Genomic DNA, 25,451 nt, shown 5'->3' with positions numbered 1-25,451 from the left:
ATTAATTCTCTTGCATTTTACATCTGGGCAATAAATTCAGATGTTTCTAAAAACAAAAACAAAAACAAAACTCTTTGCCAGTCAACACTGGCGAGGCCCATCAAAGCCCAGCTGCTAGTTACTATACTACATGATTCCCGGAAGTTGGACCAGGATCATTGGCTTGAAGATACAGGGAATCAGGTAAGAGATAAGTAGAAGAAAAAACTCACTGCTACTCAAAGTTGTTCTGATTTCCCAACAGACCACCATATCTGGGTGGACTGACCTGCTGCTCATATTGGAAGGCAGTTCTTTTTTTTTTTTTTTAAAGATTTTATTTATTTATTTATTTATTTATTTATTTATTTATTTATTTATTTATTTATGAGAGAGAGGCGGAGAGACAGGCAGAGGGAGAAGCAGGCTCCATGCAGGGAGCCCAGTGTGGGACTTGGTCCCAGGACTCCAGGAACAACACACCCTGGGCTGAAAGCAGGCACAAACTGCTGAGCCCCCCAGGGATCCTGGAAGGCAGTTCTATCTGCCCCTGGATTCATTGATCTTTAAGATCCTGACTCATTCTGAGAGTCCATGGTTCCAAATAAAGCTTTCCCTGGGATTCAGAGAGAGGATCTATGGTTGGAAGCTTCTTGAGACTATTTACTGGAGAGGTAGGATGATCTCCATTTTGCAAAATGATTACCATTTAGAGATAGAAGGCCTGAGAAGGAATTCCTGACTGACAAAACAATAAGTACCAAAGAGTAAAGGTGGAAATGAGAGTAGCCTCAGATGAGAATGGCAATGAGAAGATTCTAATGGAATAGTCGGTTTACGGCAACTAAACCTGAGGTCTCAAACTAGCCGCCTTCAGTTATATTTGGCCATTACACTGTTTAAAATTAAAATTGAATAAAGTACTTTTGGAGGGCATGCACTCTCCATTTAGCTACTGGTCCCACCATCTCTTGTTGTCTCCTATGTTGGTCTATCACAAATTTACATTACTTGCCCAGTCCCCAAAGTAGTTAGAATTCCCCTCCTCTCACCTTGCCACCAGCAATAATTTGTGACTTTTGTAAATGTATTTCCTGAGTCAAATACATGATACATAAATTTAATACCTCTCAAAAATTATTATATGATTAGGAATTCAAAACTTCAAATAAAAAATAATCTAAAAGGAAAATTGGAGGTTTGATTTGAAGGTAGAGGAGAATTTCATTTATATTTTTGGAAGTTCACACAGTTGGTAATATATCTTATATTTAGCTGTTTGATAAGTTGTCCCCACAGTTTGGGAACCTGGTGCTACCTTTTTACAAACCTGGACACAACTCTGCAGGAGTATTAGGGTTCTATCAGGTCTGGTTGGGCCTATTCTGTTCTGAAATAGCCAATCAAGTCTAAATTATCAGTCAAGCAAACTGGTTGGTTGGACAAGGATTTCAATTTTCAATCAATTGCTCTGGCATCAGAGGCACACACATCTCTAAGATTTATTCACATAATTTTAAATCAGTTTTTGCTGTAATATAAATACCTATGCTTATATAGGATTTTTACAAGCATCCTCCCACTGGGTCCTCACTGCCTATCTATTCATTCATTCATTAGATGGAGACTTAATAACAATAGAAGGCCAGAATGTAACAGTAAACACAACTTAAAACCTCTATTATGTAAACAGAGGAGATATTTTTATTTCAGTTAAAAGGCATTTATTACTTAAATCATTTTTATTGCAGACACAAAACAAAAATATACTATCTGCATTAAAGATTAAGGAAAAGCGAAAGTATGTAGAGTAAAATGCAAAAGACATTATATATATATGCAACTAATGTACAAATGTTATTTTTTGCCTGTGTTAGTATTCAATATGTATTCTTCAGAAACATTATTTTGTAACTTAAAATGTCTTACAGATTTTTCTATGTCATCTACTTTTTAAAGGTTCAAAAATTTTCCCTACTTTATATATAGTACAATATATTTAATATCTTCCCTATCAATAGACATTTTGGCTGTTCACATTTTTGTTGTCATTCTACTGATGCACTGTATAGTTATATTTATCTACATAAGCAAATATTTATTGAGGTATTTCACTAGAAATAGTTTTACTTGGTGCATTTAAAATTTTGGGTGATAGTGACAAAAAGTGTGTAAGAATGCTTGATTTTCTTTATTCTTGCCAATACTGATCTAAACATGAATAAACTTTAAAGCTTGCTAATTGGCTAGATGAAAAAATGTCTCATTTTAATCTGTATTTTCCTGTAAGCTAAAAGGAAATGTTGATGTTGTCTGTAAGTAAACATCATTTTACTTGACTATAAGTATTCTGTATATGTATATATACACATATACAGAGAGATCTATAAATTATTTATACAAATTTTTATCCAGTTTTCTTTTTCACATGGATTTGTAGTTCTTTGTGTATTTAAAATGCTATTTGTCAAAAATTTTACAATTATTTTCTTCTAGTCTATCATTTGTTTTTTATTTCTGCTGTTATTTATTTTTTAAAATTTTGTATAGTTAAATTGCTTAATTTTTTACTTTATTGTTTTTTAAATTTTATTTAGGAAGACCATCAACATTCCAAAATTATAGAAATGTCTCCTAATATTTTCATAGTTTTTCTTAACATTCAGCTCTGTAACCCATTCTTTTTAAGAATGTATGAATTAGGCATTTAACTTTTTCTTCCAAAGGAATAGCCCATTGCCCCATACTATTTATTAAAACAGCCAATCTGTTGCCTTTATATTGGAAGGACAATTTGGCTTAGGATTCACATTCTTTCCCTCATAAGTGAAAATGTGCTGCTTTTCCATCTTCTGAAATTGAATGTCACTGTGGTCAAGTCCAAGGCCAACCTGATTATTTCTGCTCTTGTAAGTGACTTGGATTTTCTGCCTAGATGGCCCCATAATTCTTTCTTTTAACTTGAAATTCAGTAAGTCTGCCAGATTATCTCATGTTGTGGATGATTCCAAATGAAAATTTCCTGGCTTTCAGTGAGTTCCTTAAGTCTTTCAATCCACATATTATATCATTTCAAGAGAATATTGTTTTATGTTTTAAAATATTTTCCATGTGTTTTCTCCTTCAAAAACACTCAAATGTCTGCCATCCATTTCTATTATATTCTTTATAGTCATTATTACATCTTTGTTCTATTCTACTTTGTTTTGGATTATTTCAAGTCTCTTTTTTATGTCTCTGACAGTGTTTTCAGAGAAGTTCATTCTATTTTTGTTGCTTGTAAAGTGTCTTTTATATCTTCGGTAATCTTATTTATCTCTCCAGGCTTTCTCCTGAGCTCTCTTAGTACATTTTTAATCTCCTTTGATTATCTTATGTCTCTTCTTTGAGATCCTGAATTATAGATATAGATATAAATATAGATATAGAGAAAATCTGTATGGACCTTCATGATAATGGAGAATTCTTTTGTCTAAACTTTTCCGTAGTTCTTTGGTAAATTTATTTGGGGATTATGGGCTCTTCTTTGGATTAAATTAAAAAATATATTTTGCACTTCTGATGAACATGTCCCTGCCCTCCTTTTTGATTATTACACATCTTTAAAAGAGACGGGCTATTTATCAGAGAATTGTATAGGGATACAAGGTAAGGGATGAAATAAAGTTGAATAAGAGGCTGATTAATTTTAATTTGGGTTTTAATTTGGGTTTTGTTTTGATTACCTATTGTTGTGTAACATCACTCTAAAACTTAGTGGTTTAAATCAACAATCAGTTATTTAAATCAGTTGTTTGCAACAACCTGCAAATTGGGCAGAGCTCAGTAGTTTCAGCTCATTTCAGCTGCACCTGGTATTATCAGCTGGGACAAGTGGAATGGGGTTGGGCAGTCAGCCCCAAGGACAGATCATCCACCTGTCTGGGAAGTCTTGCTGGCTATCATTCCCTTCCCAGGTAGTAGTACTCTCCACAGACCAGCTTGACCATCTCATAGCAAGGTGGCTGGGTTCCAAGAGGGAATGTCCCTAGGGACAGGAAATGGAAGCTGCTGGTTTCTTAAAGGCCTGGGTTTGGAAACTGGCACAGCATCTCTACCTCTGTCTTCTGTGGATCCAAGGGAAAGGGAACATAGACTTCATCTCTCCATGAAAGGAATGTCAAAGAATTTGGGGGCCATGTTTTAAAACGCCTGAAGCATCTGTCACCAAATCTGTTTCCTTTCTCCTGGGAATACATCCTTTCACAGTCCATGGCATTCAAATTGAGGTGGCATAGAGAAAAGACCCATAAGTTGCAGACAAATTATGTTTTGATTTGGAAATTGCTACCCTCACCCCCCAATGTAAATAGCCTTTGCAGTGTCCTAGCTAGAAAACTAGAATGTTGGTCAGCACGATTTCTACTCATCTTTCATTTTGAAAGGTCAGACTATTTCCCCCATTTCTCCCTTGGCCCGCTTACCTGATCTTATCTGTTCTCTAAACAACGGAATTGGCTGATCCTTTCAGTAAGTGATCTGCTGTCAAGTCTGAGAGAAACCAACTTGGCTTGGCATATTTCCATTTCTGGTTCAAGATTTCACATTATTGACAGTAATACTTCATACTTAAATCTTTCATAGTTTATGGTTTGGAACGGTGGCTATTTCCATTTCATGGACTATTAAAAGTTTCTATTTTTCAATGTTTTTCATAATTTTAATTTGTTTTGAGGCTAGGGAAATAATTTACCCTGATGTCTTAAGCAGAAGCTCCATATGAACTTTAGAATCATCCTAAAAATATCTGTTGGGATTTTAGGAGGGAGATTATACTGAATGCATAGATTACTTTGCGGGAGAGTTGACTACTTTACAATCTTGAATCTCCCCATCCTATTTCACAGCAGGTCCCCCCCTTTATTGAGGTGGTCTTTTTTTGTCCTTTACTAAAGTTATTATCTTCTCAGATATCTTGTATATTTATTACTTAGGGCTATTCTAATGATTTTAGATTTTAAAATGCTAATGGGAACAAAATAATGTTCCCATTACATTTTATCATCAGTTGTTGTTAAAGTCCAGGAAAGCTATTGATTTTTGTGTTGATCTTCTGTGCCGCCAAATTTCTGAGCTCTCTAATATTTCCCCACTTGAGTCTCTTTTATTTTTGTGAAGATCTATTTGTTCATTTGTGTGAGAGAGAGAGAAGGAGAGAGAGGGAGGGAAAGGGAGGGAAGGGGCAGAGGGAGAGAATATCCAAGCCCACTTCTGAGCACAGAGCCTGCAATGCAGGGTTCGATCCCATGAGTCATAAGATCAAGCCCTGAGCCAAAACCAAAAGTAGGACACATAACCCAGGTTATGAGCAACCCAGGTGCTCCAAGTCTCTTATATTTTTAAGTAAATAATCATGCTTATCATATCATATATCATTTTTTGTATTGTAATTTTAGTTTGATTTTTATATTTTTAATTCCTATGATTTTACTTTTTTAAGTTTTAACTCATCCCTGTTTTATGGATATAAATAGTCTTTTGTATCCATCTTAGTAAATAATTAACATGTTTTAGGCTTTGGTTTCCTGCAGTTTTGTTTCCTTAGAACATTGGTCTTATCTCTTTTCAAATCTATGTTTTCAGCACAATCTCACTTCTAAATTCCTAATAGATTTATATATTTTTCTATTTTAAAATTTTTAAAAAATATATGTAGAGAGAGCACAAGTGGTGGAGAGGGAGAAACAGGCTGCTCATTGGTCAGGGAGCCTGATGTGGGGCTCAATCCCAGGACCCTGGGATCATGACCTGAGCAAAAGACAGACACCCCACTGACTGAGCACCCAGGCACGCTAGTGTAGTATATATATATATATATATATATATATATATATATATATATATATACTAAAGCTGCTCTCTTTATGAAATTAGAAAACAGACTGAAGAGGGTGACTGGTTTACTCAATGGTATAAAATTAGTAAAGGACAGAGCCATCATCTAGACTTCCAGACCAGCCTTAACTTCTTCATGAAAAAATAAAACATACTATCCACACATGAGGTATGTTCTAGATTAAATTTTTTCCACCAAAACATTTACCAGAATTACTAATAAAAAGAAAATTGAATATATATATGTATATATATTTCTACTTTTCTTATAAATATGCTAATGAAAAGGCTAAAAGTAGACTGCTATAAGAAAAGGACAATGCCTAAAAATCTAAATGGTCAACAGTTACATAATTAAGAATTCACTCACTTAGAAGATATTCTGATGTCCATAAAAACAAAGTAGGCAGGTGGAGATGGGGTTAAAGATAAAAAAAGATAAATTTCCAAACATATTAGGGTTAAACTTTAAGTAGTTTGACCATTTAACTGCCATTCCGGTAGTAAGCTATTTAGCACAGGCTTCAGAATTTGACTTCCATATACCTAATTTGAATTACACACCTTTAGAAGAATCAGATTTAACTAGATTATGATTCTGACACCACAGAATGATGTTAGAAAGTATGTAGTCTGGCTTTTATCTGTTTAATTTCACTGGCACTCATTCCACTATCTTTTGCAATGAGAGACTAACTGCTAACCCACGAAGAACAAACTAAATGGCAAAAAAAAATGTCTTCCTTTTCCCTTCAGCAGTGCCTGTCATTCTGGCAATGAAAAAAAAAAGTGATGTATTTGAGGACCTCTGGGTCAGGAAAATTGATAAGAGCTCCCAACTTCTTTCTCATAAACAACCAATATTTTAAAGCTATTAACACAGGAGCTGGGCATTCAAAGACAGTTCATTTATCATCCAATAGCTGGCAAGGGTGTCAGGCCTTGCAGTCAGGCTCTGAAAAATGGGCCCTGAGTTCACCCTCTATAGCTGAACAGCTGCTCCTTCCCAAAGTTTTAATCAGATTCCCTGAGCATTACATGCTCTCCCAGTAAGGGAGAGCTCACATAAAACTTGCAATAAGCCTGCTATGTAAATTCATTATGGAGCCCAAGTAATATAAACAGATTATATTCTTCAGGCCAAGAGAGCACTTTTAATTTAGGCCAAAATAATGATGGCATATTGATTTGGGGCCCCCTTTTTTTCCCCTGGAAAAGTTTTTTAGGAAAAAATCAGAATTGATCACCTGAAATAAAAGGCATGATCTTAGTTGTTTGGAATAAAGTCAGGCTTAAACACATTGGAGAGAAAATATACCTTAGGACCAAAAAAATCTTAACCCAGAGCTCCTAAAACTATAAAGTTTTATCTTTTTGTTTACATACACTTCACTTCAGTCCCTTAGGTGAGAGCCATAGGTTTCTTCAGACACTAAAGGAAGTTTATGACCTCCTCTTCAAAAGTTTAATGTGTAGTGTTTTAGATCATTTTATTAATAGAAGCCAGTTTAACAACCTTAAATCTACTCTCACTTGAGGCTAAAGTCATAATCAGTTCTTCTTATAGATGGGCCTGATATCTAGTTATGAACTTTTCCCTGTCACTAGGCCACTGTCTTGGGAATGTATGCTACTGGTCACAACATAGAGAAAAGAGAATCACTATTAACCCCCCTCCCACCAGATAGTAAAGGATATTAGGATAAAGACAAATAGCATTTATGTATAGTGGCAAAAATACAATGTATCAATCAGAAGAAGGATTGATTAGTCATGGAAGATCTAGAAGAATCACAGAATCAAACACTGCAAGTGACCATTCCAGCTCTATGTAAAGAGGAGAAAACAAATTTTAGTTATTCTAACATACTATGGTAGTTTTAAGTTATCCTAAATGTTGGTATGGATTTGGGGGTGGATGCCAAGCATTTCAAAATTTCAAGGTCTATCAGAAAAAAATATCTTTTCTGGGAAGGATGCAGATAAACAACTGAGTCATCAATCTGTCAGTCACCTGTCCCCATGCTCACCAGACAACCCTCTGGATATTATTGGCCTTAATGTGCAAGTTTGCCTATAGGAAAGACTGCTTTTATCATATGATCTTTGGGTTACTTGAGATTCTAGTGAAGGTAGTTTCCTGTGGTGAATTAATAAAGTAGATGCTGATTATGATTCTGTTTTCTAAGTAGCTTGACTATGGAAAGAAAATGAGCTGATCATGCCAGCATCTATATTCTGGTCATTGGGGCAGTCATTTTTTGGTGTTTATTATGTCAGCACCCTGGTGTCTACTTCTGCCTCAGATGTACTTTGCTTAGTATAAGTCACTTTCTTACTACATGGTTGGTCATTCCTGGACTCAGACTAGAGAACATAACTAAGCCTTTCAATGTAGGAAGCTAAAATTTCAAACCGACGCTAAAATGATTAAGGAACTACCTATAGCTTAGTGACAAAATATAGCAGGAAACAGAAATAACTTTTCAACTGTCTCTCAAAACTGATTTGTTGCCTAGAACATCAGTTCAAAGTTACTTGTAGCACATAAATGACAATTTTTAAGATATCTGCATCTTACAGCAAATCAACAACTGGTATGGTACAAAATGTCCCCAGCTGTCCGCTCATGGGGGTAACCTCTTTCAAGGAATTGGAGAGAACTGAACAGCTTGCTTCCTAGCATAGATTATAAATCTGACAATGAGAGAACATGAGGTAAGCAGAATAGAGAGTAAGAGAAACTAGGAAGACAATGGGGAAGATGAAAGATAGCCTCGAGAGAGAATATGATGAGTTCCACAACTGGAAACACTATAGCTACAAAGGCCAGAGCCTAAAATCTCAAAGAAAATGGAAGGACCCCAGGGAAGATACTTTACCAGCTTCCTAAAATATAGGAATCCTTCGCACAGTTTGAAATTATTGAAGACTACAACTGATTTCAACATATGAATTGATTTCAACATTTCTCATCCAAATTGAAATCTGTTGTCAGCATCTCCGGCACCATTTTGAGAAACATTTTGAAGAACATGGCTACTTGAGTGAAAATTGGATTATGTTCCTAAACAGGTCTTTTGCCATCTCCACTTTCTCTATATAACACCATTTCTCCCTCCCTATCATTTAGTGTCCACTGTCTTTGAATATTATAGAGGATAATAGAGTGTTTGGTTCACCTTATTTTACCCTTCTCCTAATAATCATTATTATTATTGTCACAATCATTCCTTATTAAATTTATGATTGTTTCAACTTTTTTGCTCACCACTCCTTGTCTCCCACTTCTTTGTAGTTCAGTTCCTATTTCTATTACTGATTATTGATGAGTGGTAAGTTCTGTCTACCTGAAAATATCTTTTTATCATTCTTACCCTTGAATGATATTTCAGTTGAGTTTAGAATTTAGGTTTTTGGTTTTTTCCCTTGGTAGTTGTACATATTATTCTACTGTCCTCTAGTAGCTATTATCATAAGTGAGAAAATCGATGTCATCTAAGTTTTCCACTGTAAGGATGCATCTTTCCTCTCTGTTTGCTTTTAAAATTTCCACTTAGTCTTTGATGATCTCATGTTTCACTGCAACATGTTTCTGTGTGAATTAGTTTTAATTTATCCAACTCTGGATATAATGTGATGTTTCAATTTCTTTAATTTTGAAAAATTATTATCCACTACCTTATTAAATATTGTCACAAATTGATTCTCTTTAGTGTTTCCTTCTGAACTTATTGCTATATTCTGAAATGTTTCATGCTATCCTCCATGTCTCTTAGCCAACTTTTTATATTTTTTTAATCTGTACTACATTCTGGGTCATTGGCCAACTTTATCTTCTGGGTCACCAGCTGGATTCAGTATGACATTTTTCTCAATCAGCTTTTAAAGCCAATATCTGCATTTTTCTTTTTGAAAAGTTCTTATTTAGTATTCTTTCCTATTTTCCTTGCTTTTCCATTTATCTCTTCAGTCATTTTTAATATGTCCATTTTATAATTGTTCTCAGATTTTTGTAATTTTTGTTTAGTGGTTTGGGGTCCTTGTTACGATTTACTTTTTTGTTTATCTCGTGGCTTTTCTTCATGGTGGATTCTTTTCCCTTCGTGGCCTGTAAACTTTTACTATGAGCTCATTTTCAGGAAAAATTGTGCTATTTTTCTGTGGGATTTCCATGTGCCTGGATTAAGAAAGTTTCATTTCAGAGCAGTTCAGCATATTAGGAAATAAGGAAAGAGAAATGAGGCTGGGGCAGGCATTTCAATAGTACTGAAAACTTTTATATTAATTTATTGGCTTCTGATTCCTCTCACAAGTGCACAGACCAGGGATTTTGATTCAAATTTCACATAGATGGCAAGTTTTCTCACTATTCCTTAAGGCTGGTGAATGGAGTCTATGTGACTGAGGGAGCACTTTGGACTCCAGGCTTTATTCAAAAAGGTTTGACTAAAAAATTAATTAATTAATTAATTATTTTTAAAAAGGTTTGATTTCTATAACTTCACATGGAAATAGAACTGCAGCTCCAACATACAAAATCCTATGGCCACTGACAGTGGTAGCTTCCCACAGTAAGTGATTTCTCTCTTGTTTCCTACACCTGGGGAATTTCTTTTTCCTCAAAATCAATTCTACATTTAGAAAGGAATTTTTGCGTTTTTAAACAAAGCATTTCTTTCAGTTTATAATGGCATATGGCCTATCTGTTTCATTTTAATCCACCATGTTCTGAATATTTTATTATCATGAAATACCATAGTTACTGTTCTGGGATGCCCATTATATTTGCCCTCCAGTCATTTTTTTCTAATTATAGATTCCATGCCATTGGCCCCCGCAGGAATAGGGAAATGATTCAGATATGGCCAGTCATCATGTTTAATTCTCTTAAAATACAATGTGATTGGCCTAGGGGTGATCTTCTGATCTGAGCACAGCCAATCCAGAGCAGAGACCCGGAGTCCTTCCTGTGTCTGACATGCCAATAGTGGGAGTATGAAGTGCAATTTTGAGCTAGAACAAGATAAGCCTGGAGATGCCATTAGCCACTCTCTTCGGCTTGTTACAGTAAGTCATGTATCTGTACTAGGAAAGAGTGAGGCTAGCACTAAGAGGAAATCAGAACCAAATAAGGAAAAGGAAAGAATAGCCAATAGAAAAGAAAAAATAGACACGTTTGAATCCCTGAGTCCTGGCTTGCCCAGAGTTAGCCCAGACCCTGCTAAAGAGGCCAATGAATTCTTTTTGCCTATGCTAATTTGAATTGGGTTTTTGTCACATCTGACTGATATGCCAATAAAGTACAATGGAATTAAGATAAGAAAGTATCAATATGTGTGTTTGTTTATTTTTGGTAGGTCAATTTGTCATGCATGGCTTGACATGGAGCGAAGGAAGTTCTAAGTCATGAGGCTGAGATCTGGAGAAGCAGTGAGTGAAGATCAGATCTAATCTGAGAGACAAGGAACAGTCACAGGATAAACCAAGGTCACTTCCCAGTAATCTGAACAGGGATATTAAGAGCTAGCATAGGGAGATGCCAGAGTCAGAGCTCGGAAACAGGAACCAGGGATCAGGAATAAGAAAAAACAAACAGCCAGGGGAGCAGGCAGGGGTGTGGGCAGCAAGCCCTGGGCATTCTGACTAAAGCTGGAGGTCAGCTGAGCTCTGCCTCCAGCCACTTAAAGATGCCAGGACGCCTACCCATTCCTGCTAGGTGATGCCACCTGGTGTCCAAAAAATGAAGTTGGCATGGAATTGACTGCCCAGACAAGCAAGAAGGGCTGTAACATTTTTATTTTAAATTATATGTCATAGCAGTATCTAGACAGGCATCAAAATAAATGCGTTTCATGCTGATGATCAGTTTCCAAGGCAAATATCAAAGTGAATTACCTTCAGAAAGATGTGTCAAGATATAAGAAACTTATTTTTAAGTTAAGCAGATTCATGAGGAATAAGTTTTCTGGTTGTAATAACAGTTTTGGTTTATTCTCATCAAAAGGAGACACTTTCGTATCACCTCTGTGTTTACAACTATGGGTCAAATGGGAGAGGAAGTTGAGCTAATGAGATAACTAACAAGCTTTTAAAAATATTTGGAAGAAGCAGTAAGAGGAATATGAAACATCCATGCTCTGGAATAGATTTTAATGAGAGGATTAGTAAAATGCCTCTACCTTCATCTGAAAAGGTATACTAACTCATTCCTTCAGTAATTATTTAAGAACCTTCCAAGTAATTAGCTGTGTGTTGTGGGGGATGCAGAAGGGTAGAACTTGTCTTCAAGGAGCTTGTAATCTATTTAGAGATGATGGCACCAAGAGAAATAATGAATTTTCTTAGTGATATTTGTTTATAGTCAACCCTACACAGCTACTTTCTGGGATGATTTTTAGAGCAAGGTTTGTGCACACATTAAATTAAATAGCTAGAAGCTATTGTTCACCTATTTTAGTGAGGACAGAGGTGGGTGACTGTACCTATTCATCTATATCATCAATGCTCAGTGCAAAGTCTAGCACATATAGATCCTCAGTACATTTTTGTTGAATGAATGGATGATAGATGTCTTGAGTTTCCCTAGTCACATGGTTCTTTGAGTCTCATAGCCATCCCATTTGCTTCCATGCTAAATTTTGCTTAAGATGCATGGAATATAAAAAGTGTGGTCTTTCAAAATGTCACTCACTCTAACTGCCAGGCATTCATCAGTATATTTTAAATGACATATTCTGGTAAGAACCTCTAAGCAACCTAACACTCTTATTTTAAAAAAGAAAATTAGTGCTCCATTTTTCCCTTCCTTTTTGATGATCTACATTGAATTTCCTTAGAAGCATTTTCTTAATAGGGAACAAAGGCATCTAGTGTGTATTTATTGTCATCCAGGAGCCAGCTGTTTAATGGGATTCTTATTTTATCTCTAAGAAAATCTAGAGGCATTTGTACACTGTGGAACTCTTTCACAAGTAGGTGTTTCAGTACAATACTGGCAATATTTCTGTTTTGCAAATAAATGGGCAAGAACACTCAACATCCTCTTTCTGCTCTTTCATGGGTAGAAAAGAATTTTAGACTTAAATCTTTATAGAATCTGTATTTATTTCTTTTAAAGATTTATTTATTTAATTTAACAGGTTGGGGGGAGAGAGGGAGAGATTGAGAGAGAGAGAGAGAGAGAGAGAGAGAGAGAGAGAATTTTCAAGCAGATTCCCCCTGAGTGCAGAGCCCACCGCAGGGCTCAATCTCACAACCCTGAGATCATAATCTCAGCCAAAATCGAGAGTCAGATGCTTAACCGACTGAGTGATCAGGCGTCCCTAGAGTCTATATCTGAATGAAGATTGCCTATTATTAAGTATGTTTATGAGGGATTCTTTGGATGGGAGTGGATCATAAGTAGCTTAATCTATTTCCAATAAATATACATATAAGCCAAAAGAAGAAAATGAAAATCACCTAAAACCCCACCTAACATGTTGATTTTAAATATAGATTATGGTTATAATATGTTATATATACACTCATAGATACAAATTTGGCTGTGATTTTTAGGTCTTACTGTGTATATCATTTTAAAATGTCTTACTTTCTTTAAAAATATATTGTGAATATCTTTTCACATCAATGCATTTTCCTCTATCACTTTTCAAATGACTGCATAAAGATTACCTATTAATATATTATAATTTACTCAACCAACTAGTAACTTATGTACAACTTCTTGCTCAAATCAATGCATTCATCTATATGGAGAAACAGGCCCTTAATTACTTCTTAGGATAAATTTCTAGACATGAAAGAGGTAGATCAGAGAATGAACAATGATTCTTAACAAATAATGGCAATTGCCTTTGTCAAATCCTATTGCTTTTCTCTTCCACCAATAATGTAGAAGGGTTCCCACTTCCTCAAACTCCAATTTAAAAAAAACAAACAAACTACAATTTACCCCAAGTATCATTGTTCTTTCATGAGTTCTGAAGATTTGAAGATATTCTCATCAAAAAATAATACTGTTATTGGTTTAATTTATTTCATTTCATTACTAGTGAAACTGATCTTATTTAGCAGTGTTATTGGCCATCTATGTTTCTTCTGTTCATTACCTACTTAAATACTTTGCCCATTTTTCTATTATGTTTACCTTTTCTTTATCGGTCTTTGATAACAACAGTAATATCAGCAGCTAATATCTAACGTGTATTAAGTGTTATGAGCCAGTTCTGGGTATTTTATGTTTAATCTTGCCTAATGAGGTGAGTGCTTTCACCAGCACTGTTTTATAAACAAGGCATCTAGGCATAGAGAAGTTAAGTAGTTTACCTAAGGTAACATAACTAGTAAATTTGTTATATTAAGGAGATTAACAATTCATCCTGCACATTACAAAGACCATCAACCTATCAACATGTGGTTGAAAGTGCTTTCATTGGTTTATCCTCCAACATTTAATTTTATTTGTGGTGACTCTTGCCTGCAAGGATTAGCTGGACTCTATTGCCCTCAAATAAATTGGCTTTTCTTTTCTGTTTCTGCTTTTGGTATCCTGATCACCTAAAAAATATAAATATTCACCTAAGAATATTTATTCTTTAAATAAAAGAATATTTTAAATAAATTTAAATATTTTAAATACATTCAAGTAGTATAAAACATTATAAAACAGTTAAATTACATTTTCTCCTTTATATGAATCCGAGTTCTATAAAGCAAAGTATTTCCTTTAACTCTTTATGTTTTTAGTTCTTCTAATGGTTGTCCTAGAACTCTAAATAATATGGATAAACCTCTATTTCTTGATTTATCAACTCCACACGATATATATTGATTTACTATTATGAAAGATGTGACATTTTAGTTAACTTATCCCTTCCTTTCCCTCTCCCCTTCTCCAACTAACTCCCGTGAGTAACATCAATTTTGATTGTGAGTGCCTTTATAACTTTATGTAATATACTTCAACCTCTATTTCTTGATTTATCAACTTTAGACAGTATGCCTTAACTAAGTGCTTCATTCTTAATGGGGGAAATCACATGTGAAAATGGTTATTCTCTATATTCCTTGGATCATAAAATGCCGTATTTATGAAAGAATGCTCCACTAGAAGCAAGTCTATCCTTAGTCATTTTAATGAAAGCAAAGGGATCTGTGTAAGTAGAATGAAAGATATTGATATAAATGGTTATATAAATTATACATATCTTTATACGGCATAGATTACATAGATTATAGAGATTTTAGAGTCTTTCCAAATATATTGCTTTATTTATTGCTCAGAATAATTTTTTAATGGATATAGAACAACTATTCTCACATTTCATAGATACAGAAACAAGCCTGGAGAGTTTATAGCCATATACAGTCACTGTCGTGTTCTTCTAGGTTTGGTTTTGTTTCTGTCCAACATCCACTTCTTCTTTTTGGTGGCAATATTACTCTAAGCAATAATCCTACCTTTCCCCAGTCTTAGTTTATGTGCTTCCAAGAGAAAATGGGTATAGTCTTAAACTCATGAAGTGTGCTACTTAGAGCTGAGCCAATAAATGCAGGACATTTATTTCCCTGGCCACACTGGGTCTGAAGAGACATCCCAATCTATAAAGTGTATTAAGATTTGGATTGGGAATAATGGGACAAGGACTCTTGCTCTATTCTCCTGAAGAAAGTTTCAGCCCTCAGAGTTGCTGGCAGCCAACCTGTGACCAGGTAAAGAAACTAACTTTGAAGAAACTGAGGAAAAAAAAAATAAGAGTCCTGCTCTTTGCTGGATCCTTTGCTGCCATTTTTATTCCTTTATTCAGTCACATCAGCCAACACAAATTCCCTTTTTGCTTACTCCAGTTTGGGTTGGTTTCCTGTCAACTGGAATAACTGCACCGTTAATTAGTAGTAATCCTGACACCAGCTCTTTTTACTTCAATCTAGGGATTTTTGTAGTCTACCATGCTGCCTCTGAAAGTAATGTCTTTGTTTGGGATTCAGAAACACACATCCTTTAAGACCTCTTCAGTATATCTTTTGCTTTCCTTTATAACCTATTAAACAATCTTTAGAAATGCACAACCATCATGTGGAATTCATTCATTTATGAACCAATTCACATTCTCCATGTTTGGGCATGACATTCCCTACATACTTAAAATGACAGTATGAGTCAGAAAGAGACAGGCTAATTTCAACATTCTTTGTTAAATAAAGTTTCTGGATCATTTTAAGCCATAGGGACACCATCCACCACCGGCTGCTGTGTACAATAGTTGTGGTCATCAAATTTGAATCTTGAGAGAATATCCAAGTAGATGCCCCACTAAGCGCAGAGCCTAACGTTGGGTTCCATCCCTCAATCCATGAGATCATGACTTGGACTTAAACTAGGAGTCAGACACTTAACAAGAGTCAGACGCTTAATCAACTGAGCCACCCAGGCACCCCTCATTTGTTCTTTTAATATGCATTTCAAGCATATAGACTCTGTCTTCAAAAAGTTACTATCTCACAAAAGGCAAATATAAGTGTGAACCCAAGATTGCCCTGCTATGCTGGATGGGAACTGATGGAGGTTCATGCTAGGCTGAAGTAGGGGCTTGTGGTTCCTCAAAGAGACTGAGGTAAGTGGTAAAAGACTTAATTTGACAGAAACAAAAGTTGGGGAAGAGGGAACTGTGTGTGTGTGCAAAGGTATAAGTTATTACCAGGCAGAGAGTTGTGTCAGGGTGCTATGCACAGTTAAATGTGAAGGAAGAAAAAAGTGAAGAGCCAAATATTTGAACTTCTGGTCTGAAAGTCATGCACAACTTTTAAATAGGGCTTTTCCAAGGGAGCAAGAAGGTAGTTGGAAGAGAGAGTCTGGAGATGGTGCATTAAAAGGAGAGCAAATGTGTGTGTGTGAGAGTAGATTTATAAAAAGAGATCATCATATGTGCTGTACACAAAGTTTAAAAAGCACATAAGCAAGTGAGCAAGTGAAGAGTATGACATGGTGGAAAATTGCACAGGGCGGAGGATGTGGCCAGCAACAGATGGCTCTGGTGGACGAACAGTCCAGACCCAGGATGGTGCAGGCACACACTACTCAGGAGAGCTCAGGAAGAAGCCAGTGGGGTCCAGGTGCACCAGGTAGACTAAAGAGCCTGCAGATTTGAATGTGTAGAAGTTCCCATGTCACGTATTCCTAACTTAGTTTTCTTTTACTTTAAAGGTAGAACTCTTTGGGGTCACTCAGTGTGACACCTCAATCGCCAAATCTGGGAACTATAAGATTTTAGCTAGAATGGCAGGGGTCTTGCCCAGTAAGGAAGAGATCTGGCCATGGTGGGAAACACTTTTTAAGACATGCAACCCATGGGTACATGAGAGAAAAGGCCCTGCCATAATAACCATGTATTTACTTGAGGAGAGAATAGACTGCTTCAAATGCCCCCAGGGCTGGTGTACAACAGCAACAGCAACAGCAACAGCATTCATCCTTGGAGTCTGCATTTTTAGTGGGAACTACTGTGAACGATGGTGCTGGAAGTGGAAAAGGCCAAACTCTCGCTTGGTTGTAGCTGTGTTACTCTTTCTCAAGCTCATTTGTGCTTTCGTGGTTTCATTTTGCTTGGCCTTTTACAACTTGGCAGGCCAGGAAGCAAAAATGAGGGACTCAGCAGATTTAAATTTTTTTTTACTCCAAATGTTCCTTTGATACGACTATTTCCTAGACAGAGATTCCTGATGTCCTAATTAATTGTTCTCGGTGTTTCTTTAAAAGCATCCTTTAGTATCCGTGAATCTGCCATGGCTTTTGCCCTCAATTTGAAGTCACTGATATTTTCCTTTAATGCTGGAAAGGCACTTCTCAGGCCAGGTGAAATACGAGTTTATTTGAAGACCTTGCTTAAAAGTTGCTGAGTTCAGTGGCAACTCTGGGTGGCAGCCTTAGGAAATGTCATCAGGCAGACGAAGAGTAGTGCTGCACTGCTGTTTCATACTCCTCTCTGTGAGATCTGACTTTTAAAAATCTTTTGTTACTGCACAATACATTTTCAAATGCATTTGAGGTAATTAACACCCGGAATGGAGTCCTGTTGTCACATTTAATTATCAGATAGCTATTTTCCTTTGGGGTATTTGACAGTTGCCCAAAATGTTGGTCTTAATCTAAAACGAAGAAGAGACCTCTGACATAATGAAAGCCACCGAAGCAGCATTTATTAAATATAAATGGCAAGTATCTAAAGGAGAGGTGAGGAAAGAGCACTAGTTCCCATCTTGAAAGGAAAATTCTTCCAGGATCAAGAGAAAATTATGTTAGCGCTTAGCTGAAGCTCCATTAGTTTCACATGTCATATGCGGATTTAAAGATGTGTGTGTTCCTATAACACATTACAACTGGACTGAGAAATTAAGAGCATTCTGACTCTCAGGTTCTATCTCCAATTTGTCAAACTTACTATAAATACAATGGTTAGCATTAGTCCATTATCTGGAAAATGGCTTGTCGAAAGAAAAAAATGAAATGATGTTGATTTGAAATGAGGGAAGCTCATTTATGTGCATTTTAGGAAGTCTAAGTAAATCAGCTAAATCTATGCACCTGAGGAAAAAAAAAGTTTACCCTCTGGGTAGTATCTTATAACAGGTTGGAAACATGAAACTCATTAATAGTGTTAGAAGTTAGGTACCTAATGAATTATACTCATTATTAGAGATTGTCTATGGTAGCAATTCTTAAAAACTAGAAATTGCCACATCTCTGTGACATAAGAGAAAAGGTACTTTAAAGCTACTGGGAATCATCACCAACTGGAAGGACACATATTTTATTCATGTGGTCAGAAAAACAGAGGCCAAGTTCTGGTACTTACTATGTGAGGACAATGGCCACTGCATCATTCAACACACTCTCCCCAAACAGGAGTGTGTATAAGTCGAGGTCCACGTGCAGTTCATGGAAAATGGCCAGTACTGTCACTAGGAGGAAACACACAAATATGCAGTTAGCTGAAACACAGCAATGGATTTGTCCTTGGTTGTGGTCACCTCTAAAAAGGATTCATTAAATGCTCATCTTCTCAAATCTATCCACTGTATCCACACTGGATGTTTATTTTTAAAAAATTATGATGAGTCACCATTCCCTTGCTTACAGATTTCTCTAGGCTTCCCAGATAAAGTTTGAGCTCCTTGGTACAAGTCTTCTATAGTTTGCACCCTGTTTACCTTCCAGAATCTCCCCCCCTGTGTCCTCAGCTCGCCCTTTACTGCCTGCCTCATGTCACACTGAACTTGCATAATTTCCCCAAATCACCCAAATCAGGTACTTTCTAAATTAACTTTGCATTTTGGTTCTCTTTACCAGAGCAGCAATTTCTTTCCCATCCATGAACTACCGTTCTCCCCACTCCTTAAATACACACACACACACACACACACACACACACACACACCTTCTTGCTCCCTCCAAACCCATTCTTCAAGAGTCAGAAACCTCTCAAGTGTCCCCCAGGACCCCAATTCCTCAGCAGAAATCTGGCTCAATCTTTTTTGATCCCCATATTTGAATCAAATCACAGAACTTATCACAGAAGTCACTGTGAGCTCCCTAGGGACAGGGTGCATCTTTGTAACACAAAGTACTTAGGCAAATGCACAATAAGTGATTGATGCATGAATGACAGAGTGAATGAATACATTAATGAATGAGTGTTGTTACATGGCCTACTCCTGTGACGGGAGAGGTAGCGCAGCACCTGGTCTCATTCTCTCTTGAGGTTATGCTCAACTACAAACATGAACCCTGTGTTCCTAAGAGCAGGACCTAAGGACTTGTTTCTGGCAGCCTGCTGCATGGCTCCTATATGCACACATATTGTATGGAGCCTCTGAGTAGACATTAGGACAGTAAATAATCACACACTGATTATATGTGTTCATCAGAACCATTCAGTGTCTTGATACTTGAAACAGTTATGCAGAGTATGAACAGCAATCATTAGGATAATGATCCATTGAAAAGAGGATGATTGAGAATGATACTGATGGTAGGTTTTCAGTTCTGTTCTTTCCTTTCCTACTTCATGGACTGTGAAGTTAGTAACCACATTGTATAAAAGAATAGCACTATGGGGAACAAAAGCTGAGTTGGAAGGTTTTGTAAGTTGAGTCAAGAAGTTTGGCACTTGTTCTGCTGCAGTGGGGAGCCACGGAAGAATTTTAATCAGAAGAGTGACAATTTGATTTTAGTTTTGGAAATAAAGCACAGGCAGCAGGGCAGAGGGCAGAATGAACATGTGGCAAGAGGCTTTCCCGAAAGTTCTTCCAATGAATGAGCTAGAAAGAGTCCTAGATGCAGACTCACCAACTCCTGGAAATCCTGCTTCACCCAGAACATCCACCATCCTGGGTTCTGATAGGTCAATGGCCACAGTACTTTGTACTTCACTTATTCATGGATTCTTATCTTTCCCACGTGTCAGTAGCCCTTAGGACAGGGCTACGATATAGCAAGCCTTTAATGAGTGAATAAATAAAAGGTAATGTCAGAGAGGACATAGTAAAAGAGACTATATGTCCAAGATATTTGGGATGGAGAATTGATGAGACTTGGTATTTGAAAGGCAGCAAAGGGTGACTCTGGGTTTCAATCCTAGACAATTAGTGGATGGGCTGCTGCAAACGAGAAATTAGTTTGTAGACAGGGGAATCTAGTAAGTTTGGTTTTGGACATGTTGACTTAAATAGGTGGAATTTCAAGTGGGAATTTCAATAAGAAAGCTGGAAATAAAAGGTTGGAACTGTCCAGAGTTAAGGCAGAAGAAAAAATTGGGGGGTTATAAGCATATAGATGAAACGCAAAGCCACAGGAATGGCTGAGCATCTGGGCAAAGTATATAAGTAAAGAAGAGAGTCCATAAGAGATTTTTAGAGGGCTGAATGGAGAAAAAGAAGCATGAAAAACACATGTGGTATATTTGCCAAACCTGACCCTAAACATGAACAAGTCAGCTGGAAACTACATCCATCATGAATTTCTGTAGACAGATTTTTATTTACTAAAAATTATCCCAGAGGAAGGAATATTGAACTCAACAACCAGCTTTGGGATAGAAGAGACAACAGAAATAAAATGTCATGAATTGGCATGACAATTAGGCAGATCCCATTTTGCCAGACGTAGAATCAATTTCATTATTCTAGCTGAATAGGTCCTTAATTATGATGGGCAAAATGGCAGAGATGTACTCTCTAGTAGTGGGTAGCTGTTCACATTTGCTACAACCCTTAGCCTTTGCAGGTAGTGTGGTAGGAGGAGAAGGTAGCAATTACCTCTGCTAAGTAATCTGTTTCTCCTTCTTGGATAGAGTCAAGACCCTATACCTCATCAAAACAAAGAGGTTTCAGTTGGGGGTTTTAATTAGCAACATTTTCCTTTTACTGGGATCTTGTGGAATAAAAGTGCAGTTATTCTTAAACTACAAAATTCTATCATTGAAGCTTTATTGTTGACTTTAGTCTCTGCAGTTATTTGTATTTCTAAGCTCTGGAGATGACTTGCAGCTCATCTGCATTCCCAGAGAGGTTTCCGAGGCTCACAAATAGGGATGAAGAACATGGGTTCCTCTCCCCACCTCCCCAGTTATGGGGTCCCCTCTGTGCTGAGAGGAACTCTTCATTTTTTCAGTGAGAACTTTAGGCATTTGGAGGGAAAGGCTTTTAACTGAATATCCAGTTTTGTTCAAAACTGTTCTGGCATTCCCATAATTCCTTTTTGCACAAAGAACTGAACTCCACTTCATAAGCGATATCCCACACAAAAGAGAAAAACTATTACTGTGCACATTCCTATCTACCCTGTGAAGAAATGGAACAAATTCGAAATAAAGCCAGGCAGTGTATCCTACAAGATGGAATATTTGCTGGGACCACAAATGAGTTGAATAGGTGAGTCAGGAAATTAGCAACCCACTCTTGCTGCTAAGCTTGGAGCTCTTAAAAACTCATTTCATTAGCTCACTGGCAGGGCTCAATCTTACACGGAATGTCCAAGACTCCGTGGCACCTTCCTAAGAGATAACTCCTCGGAATGGTGTGGACACGCAAACATCAGCTCTGCCCATACACGGCTGGGTTTGTAAGGACAACCTGGGCCCAAGGCTGGCCAAAAAGCAACGCCTATTTAGATGAGCCTTCCTATGAGATTATGAGGAGAACACATTGGACATCATGTAGATAGGAAGGGGTGGAGACACAATCCAATTTCTTAAACCTCCGATTTTAGCAGGGATTTAGTTATATTTGCTTTTGTCAAATTTTAGTTCTACTTATCTTTTTGTGGCAGGTTCTAACACTCCAACTGGTTCTTGGGACTCCTGCTCCTCCACCATATACCCTCCCCATCTGACTTTTTAGCTAGAGAAAAACCCATGTTGTCTCTCAAATTGGTACAAGCACTTATAATCTTAGGCTTAAGTAGATGAGCACAAACACACACACACGCACACACACACACAGCTACTCCAGGAGAGAGTAGTGGATGATTGAGAAATGTCATTGAATCATTGGAGATTTCTGAGAAAGTAACTATAGTAGTCAAATAGCAAGGGGTAGTGGGGAACATGGATGATGAGGCAGTGGTGTGGACTGCACTTCTAAGAAGCTGGTGATGAAAGAAGGAAGGAGAAAAAAGTAGTAGCCAATGGGGTAGAAAGCCATATGGGGCTTTCTCTTAGATTTCTAATTTATAGGTTGAACAGAATAAGCCAGAGGAAAGAGAGGCTGAAGACAGAGGAAAAACAAAGGGAGCTGCTGGATCAAGATCAAGAGAAGGCAGAGAACAAGTGAGGAGTTGAAATAAAGTTGTCTTCTCAGTAAAGAACATTTGCTGAGTGCAAGGGGACCAACGGATGAATTAGAGGCTAAATGAGGGTTGAAAATATCCAGAATATCTGCTGGGGGGGATGTTTCAAATTTTGTGAAAAATTGTTAAGGTCATATATAGGATAATTCTTATTCTTCAAGAGAAAAGCCCTAACAGTGAAGTAATATATTTTGATTAATTTCTTCATCATACCAAGAGTCTTATCCCCTACTGCAACCTTATTTTAGCGTCAAAACTAATACTTTCTCTTCTCAAATATAATAAGCTTAACTGGAGATGAAAATACAGATAAGGACTGCTAGACCTCATCAATACATCCATGTGCCAAATCTTAAAAAGATGTCCCCCCCCCCTTTTTTTTAATGCTAGCATTTTAACTATTTTCCCAATGCTCTTTCTCTTTCAGTCACTTCTAAGTCTTCAGGGTGATTTAATGACAGTCCCTTCCCTAGGATCTCCATTAGCAGCTTTCTGACATATATATATATATATATATATTTGTGTGTGTGTGTTTTACAAGGAATTTACATTTCAAATGATATTTTAATGCAGCAGCTTTCAGCAACCTGGCACAAGATCTGCCTGGGTTCTATGGACAACCCCACACAATAATCCTTACCCCTATTGTTCTAAGCTATTACTCAGTCTTGTCAAAATGCTGGCTTTCCCTGGAGAGTACTCTCTGTGGTTTTCCGGGCAAATCAGTATGTAGGACACTTGTCCCAGACACATGGAGAATCAAATACCTCAGGCTTGTTCAGTGGAATTTTGTCAGGCCTGACAGGTGGAGAACCCTGGAATTCTCATAAACAAGGTAGCATTTTTCCATTTCCAAAAGTGAATATTGTGCAAATGTGTTTTCTTTTTTTCAGAGGGTTGAGAGAGGAAGACAGTCTCCTGTAACTTTCTCCACTTTTCTGAAATATTGTACACAGTGAGATTTCAAGGAGAGGCTTCCAAAGAAAATTGAAGTATCCTGGATACAGGTTGAAATACTGGATTTTTTTTTTTTATCCTAAACCTTCTCAGTGGAGACTCAGCAGCGGAATCAGTACACAAATTGGTTTTGCCAGTCAAGCCCTGCTAATCATATCCCAGAAATGCAACTAGAAAACCTCACCTTTCTAAAATAGATCAAAGAAACAATACTAGATCTAGAAAGTTAATCACTAGATGTTACTTCATTGAGGTAACTCTAAATGAGAAGTTACACAAAACATCATGAATGATTTAGCCTTAAAACATTGTAATTTTATTTTGGCCATCAATATGATGAATCATTTTGGTACAGAGTTAGTAGTGGAGAAAATACTATATGCAATCACATTATTATAGTCTTCTTTACCAGGGACCCTTGGGAGAAATAAGCTCTAATGCCCCAAGGCAATGTTTTCAAAGTATCATCTAGGGACCCCTGGGGCTTTCTGGGACCTATTCAGGAAGATCCCCAAGGTCAAATCCATTTTCAGAATAATGTGAAAATATTACTTGCATTTTTCATTCTTAATCTTTCATCTGTATACAGTGGAATTTTCCAGCGGCTATGTGATGTGAGATAGTGCAATTGAATGCAGACACAGATGTGAGAATCCAGCTGTCTTCTATTACAACACACATTAAAAAATGTAAAACAATGTGGCTCTGCCTAGTAAAATGTTTTTGATTTTGAAATTAATTTATTTTTCATAAAAATATGTTATTTAAGATGTTAATGGTTTATGATTGTTATTTTTTTATTTTTATTTTTAGAGGGAGGTTAGTACACACAGAGAGAAAGAATCAAGCAGGATCCACACCCAGCATGGAGCCCAAAACGGGGTTCGATCTCAGGACCATAAGATCATGACTTGAGACAAATTAAGAGTCAGATGCTTAACCAACTGAGCCACCTAGGCACCTCTATGATTGCTATTTTCAATTAGCAAAATATGTTTCAAAAATTTTAAAGTTCTAATATGGTAAATATTGATAGATATAACATACATAAACAAAAACTCCTTGGGGTCTTTCCCTAATTTTGAAGAGTTGTAAAGGGGTTGTGACAACAAAAAACTTGAGAAACATTGTCCTAAGGCATTTGTATGTAATGAATTAACTTACATTCTAGGCATTAAGATAAGCATCATCTTGTAAAGAAGTGAAAGAACAGTCCCTCAAATCATTTTCTGTAAAGCTTAATTCTCTTGTTGGATTCCTGTTGAGTAAGGCTCCCTAGATTTTAATGTCTTTTGTCACATAATAACAAGTTGATTCTTTTGGCATACATGTAGAGGATTTCTATGAACTCTTAAATGAAGGAAATTATTCTTTTCACATTAACTCCACTAACACACTCCTGGAATCACATTTCTGTCATTGGTACTTGTATTTGTTTAAGTCCTTTGTTTTGGAATGTAAGTGCTTTGTGGACAGAGACTGTTTCTTCAATATTTAGATGCATAATAAAAACATTGATAATCACGTCCTTGATTCAAACATGGCTGAATGGTGTTCCAGAATAATCTGCCTTCTTTTGCGCTTAAAAACCAAAAGTAAGGTTCTTAGAAGTCATAGGGAGTATAAAAGGGTCATTTGAAGATCATGATGTTTGGCATTGAGAAGAGAAAAATAAATAAAATATATAAAGATAGAAAAGAGAGAAACCTGAGAATAAATCTGGGGTTGGGGGATGTTTTCCAGATCCTGTATTTGGGAATTTACAGCCTGAAATCTGCTCACACTTTAGCTA

General features: G+C 36.7%; 1 protein-coding gene and 1 long non-coding RNA gene across 27 annotated transcripts in view; one reads left to right on the top strand and one right to left on the bottom strand.

The window, feature by feature from the left end:
- SLC9A9 (solute carrier family 9 member A9) overlaps positions 1–25,451 on the bottom strand; it is a 654,903-nt gene that overhangs the window by 344,540 nt on the left and 284,912 nt on the right. For all 10 annotated transcript variants that reach the window (XM_077864842.1, XM_077864844.1, XM_077864845.1 and 7 more), the window contains one exon: positions 18,711–18,816. In XM_077864842.1, coding sequence (XP_077720968.1) covers positions 18,711–18,816 — 106 coding nt within the window. The remainder of the gene's footprint in view (positions 1–18,710; positions 18,817–25,451) is intronic.
- The window catches only part of LOC144293770 (uncharacterized), a 69,455-nt gene that overhangs the window by 31,248 nt on the left and 12,756 nt on the right, over positions 1–25,451 (top strand). For 5 of the 17 annotated variants that reach the window (XR_013361049.1, XR_013361040.1, XR_013361056.1 and 2 more), the window contains one exon: positions 23,596–24,357. The exons of 5 other annotated variants lie outside the window; for them this stretch is intronic. This is a non-coding gene — a long non-coding RNA (uncharacterized LOC144293770). Of the gene's footprint in view, positions 1–11,213; positions 11,344–11,860; positions 12,050–15,789; positions 15,904–23,595; positions 24,358–25,451 lie in introns of those variants that run through there. 7 more of the 17 variants (XR_013361045.1, XR_013361043.1, XR_013361042.1 and 4 more) reach the window with 5 other exon arrangements.

Source organism: Canis aureus, chromosome 22 (genome assembly GCF_053574225.1).
Source record: "Canis aureus isolate CA01 chromosome 22, VMU_Caureus_v.1.0, whole genome shotgun sequence".
NCBI classification, from domain to species: domain Eukaryota; kingdom Metazoa; phylum Chordata; class Mammalia; order Carnivora; family Canidae; genus Canis; species Canis aureus.
The sequence above is the reverse complement of the archived record's forward strand: the minus strand, read 5'-3'. Positions and strand labels throughout refer to the sequence as shown.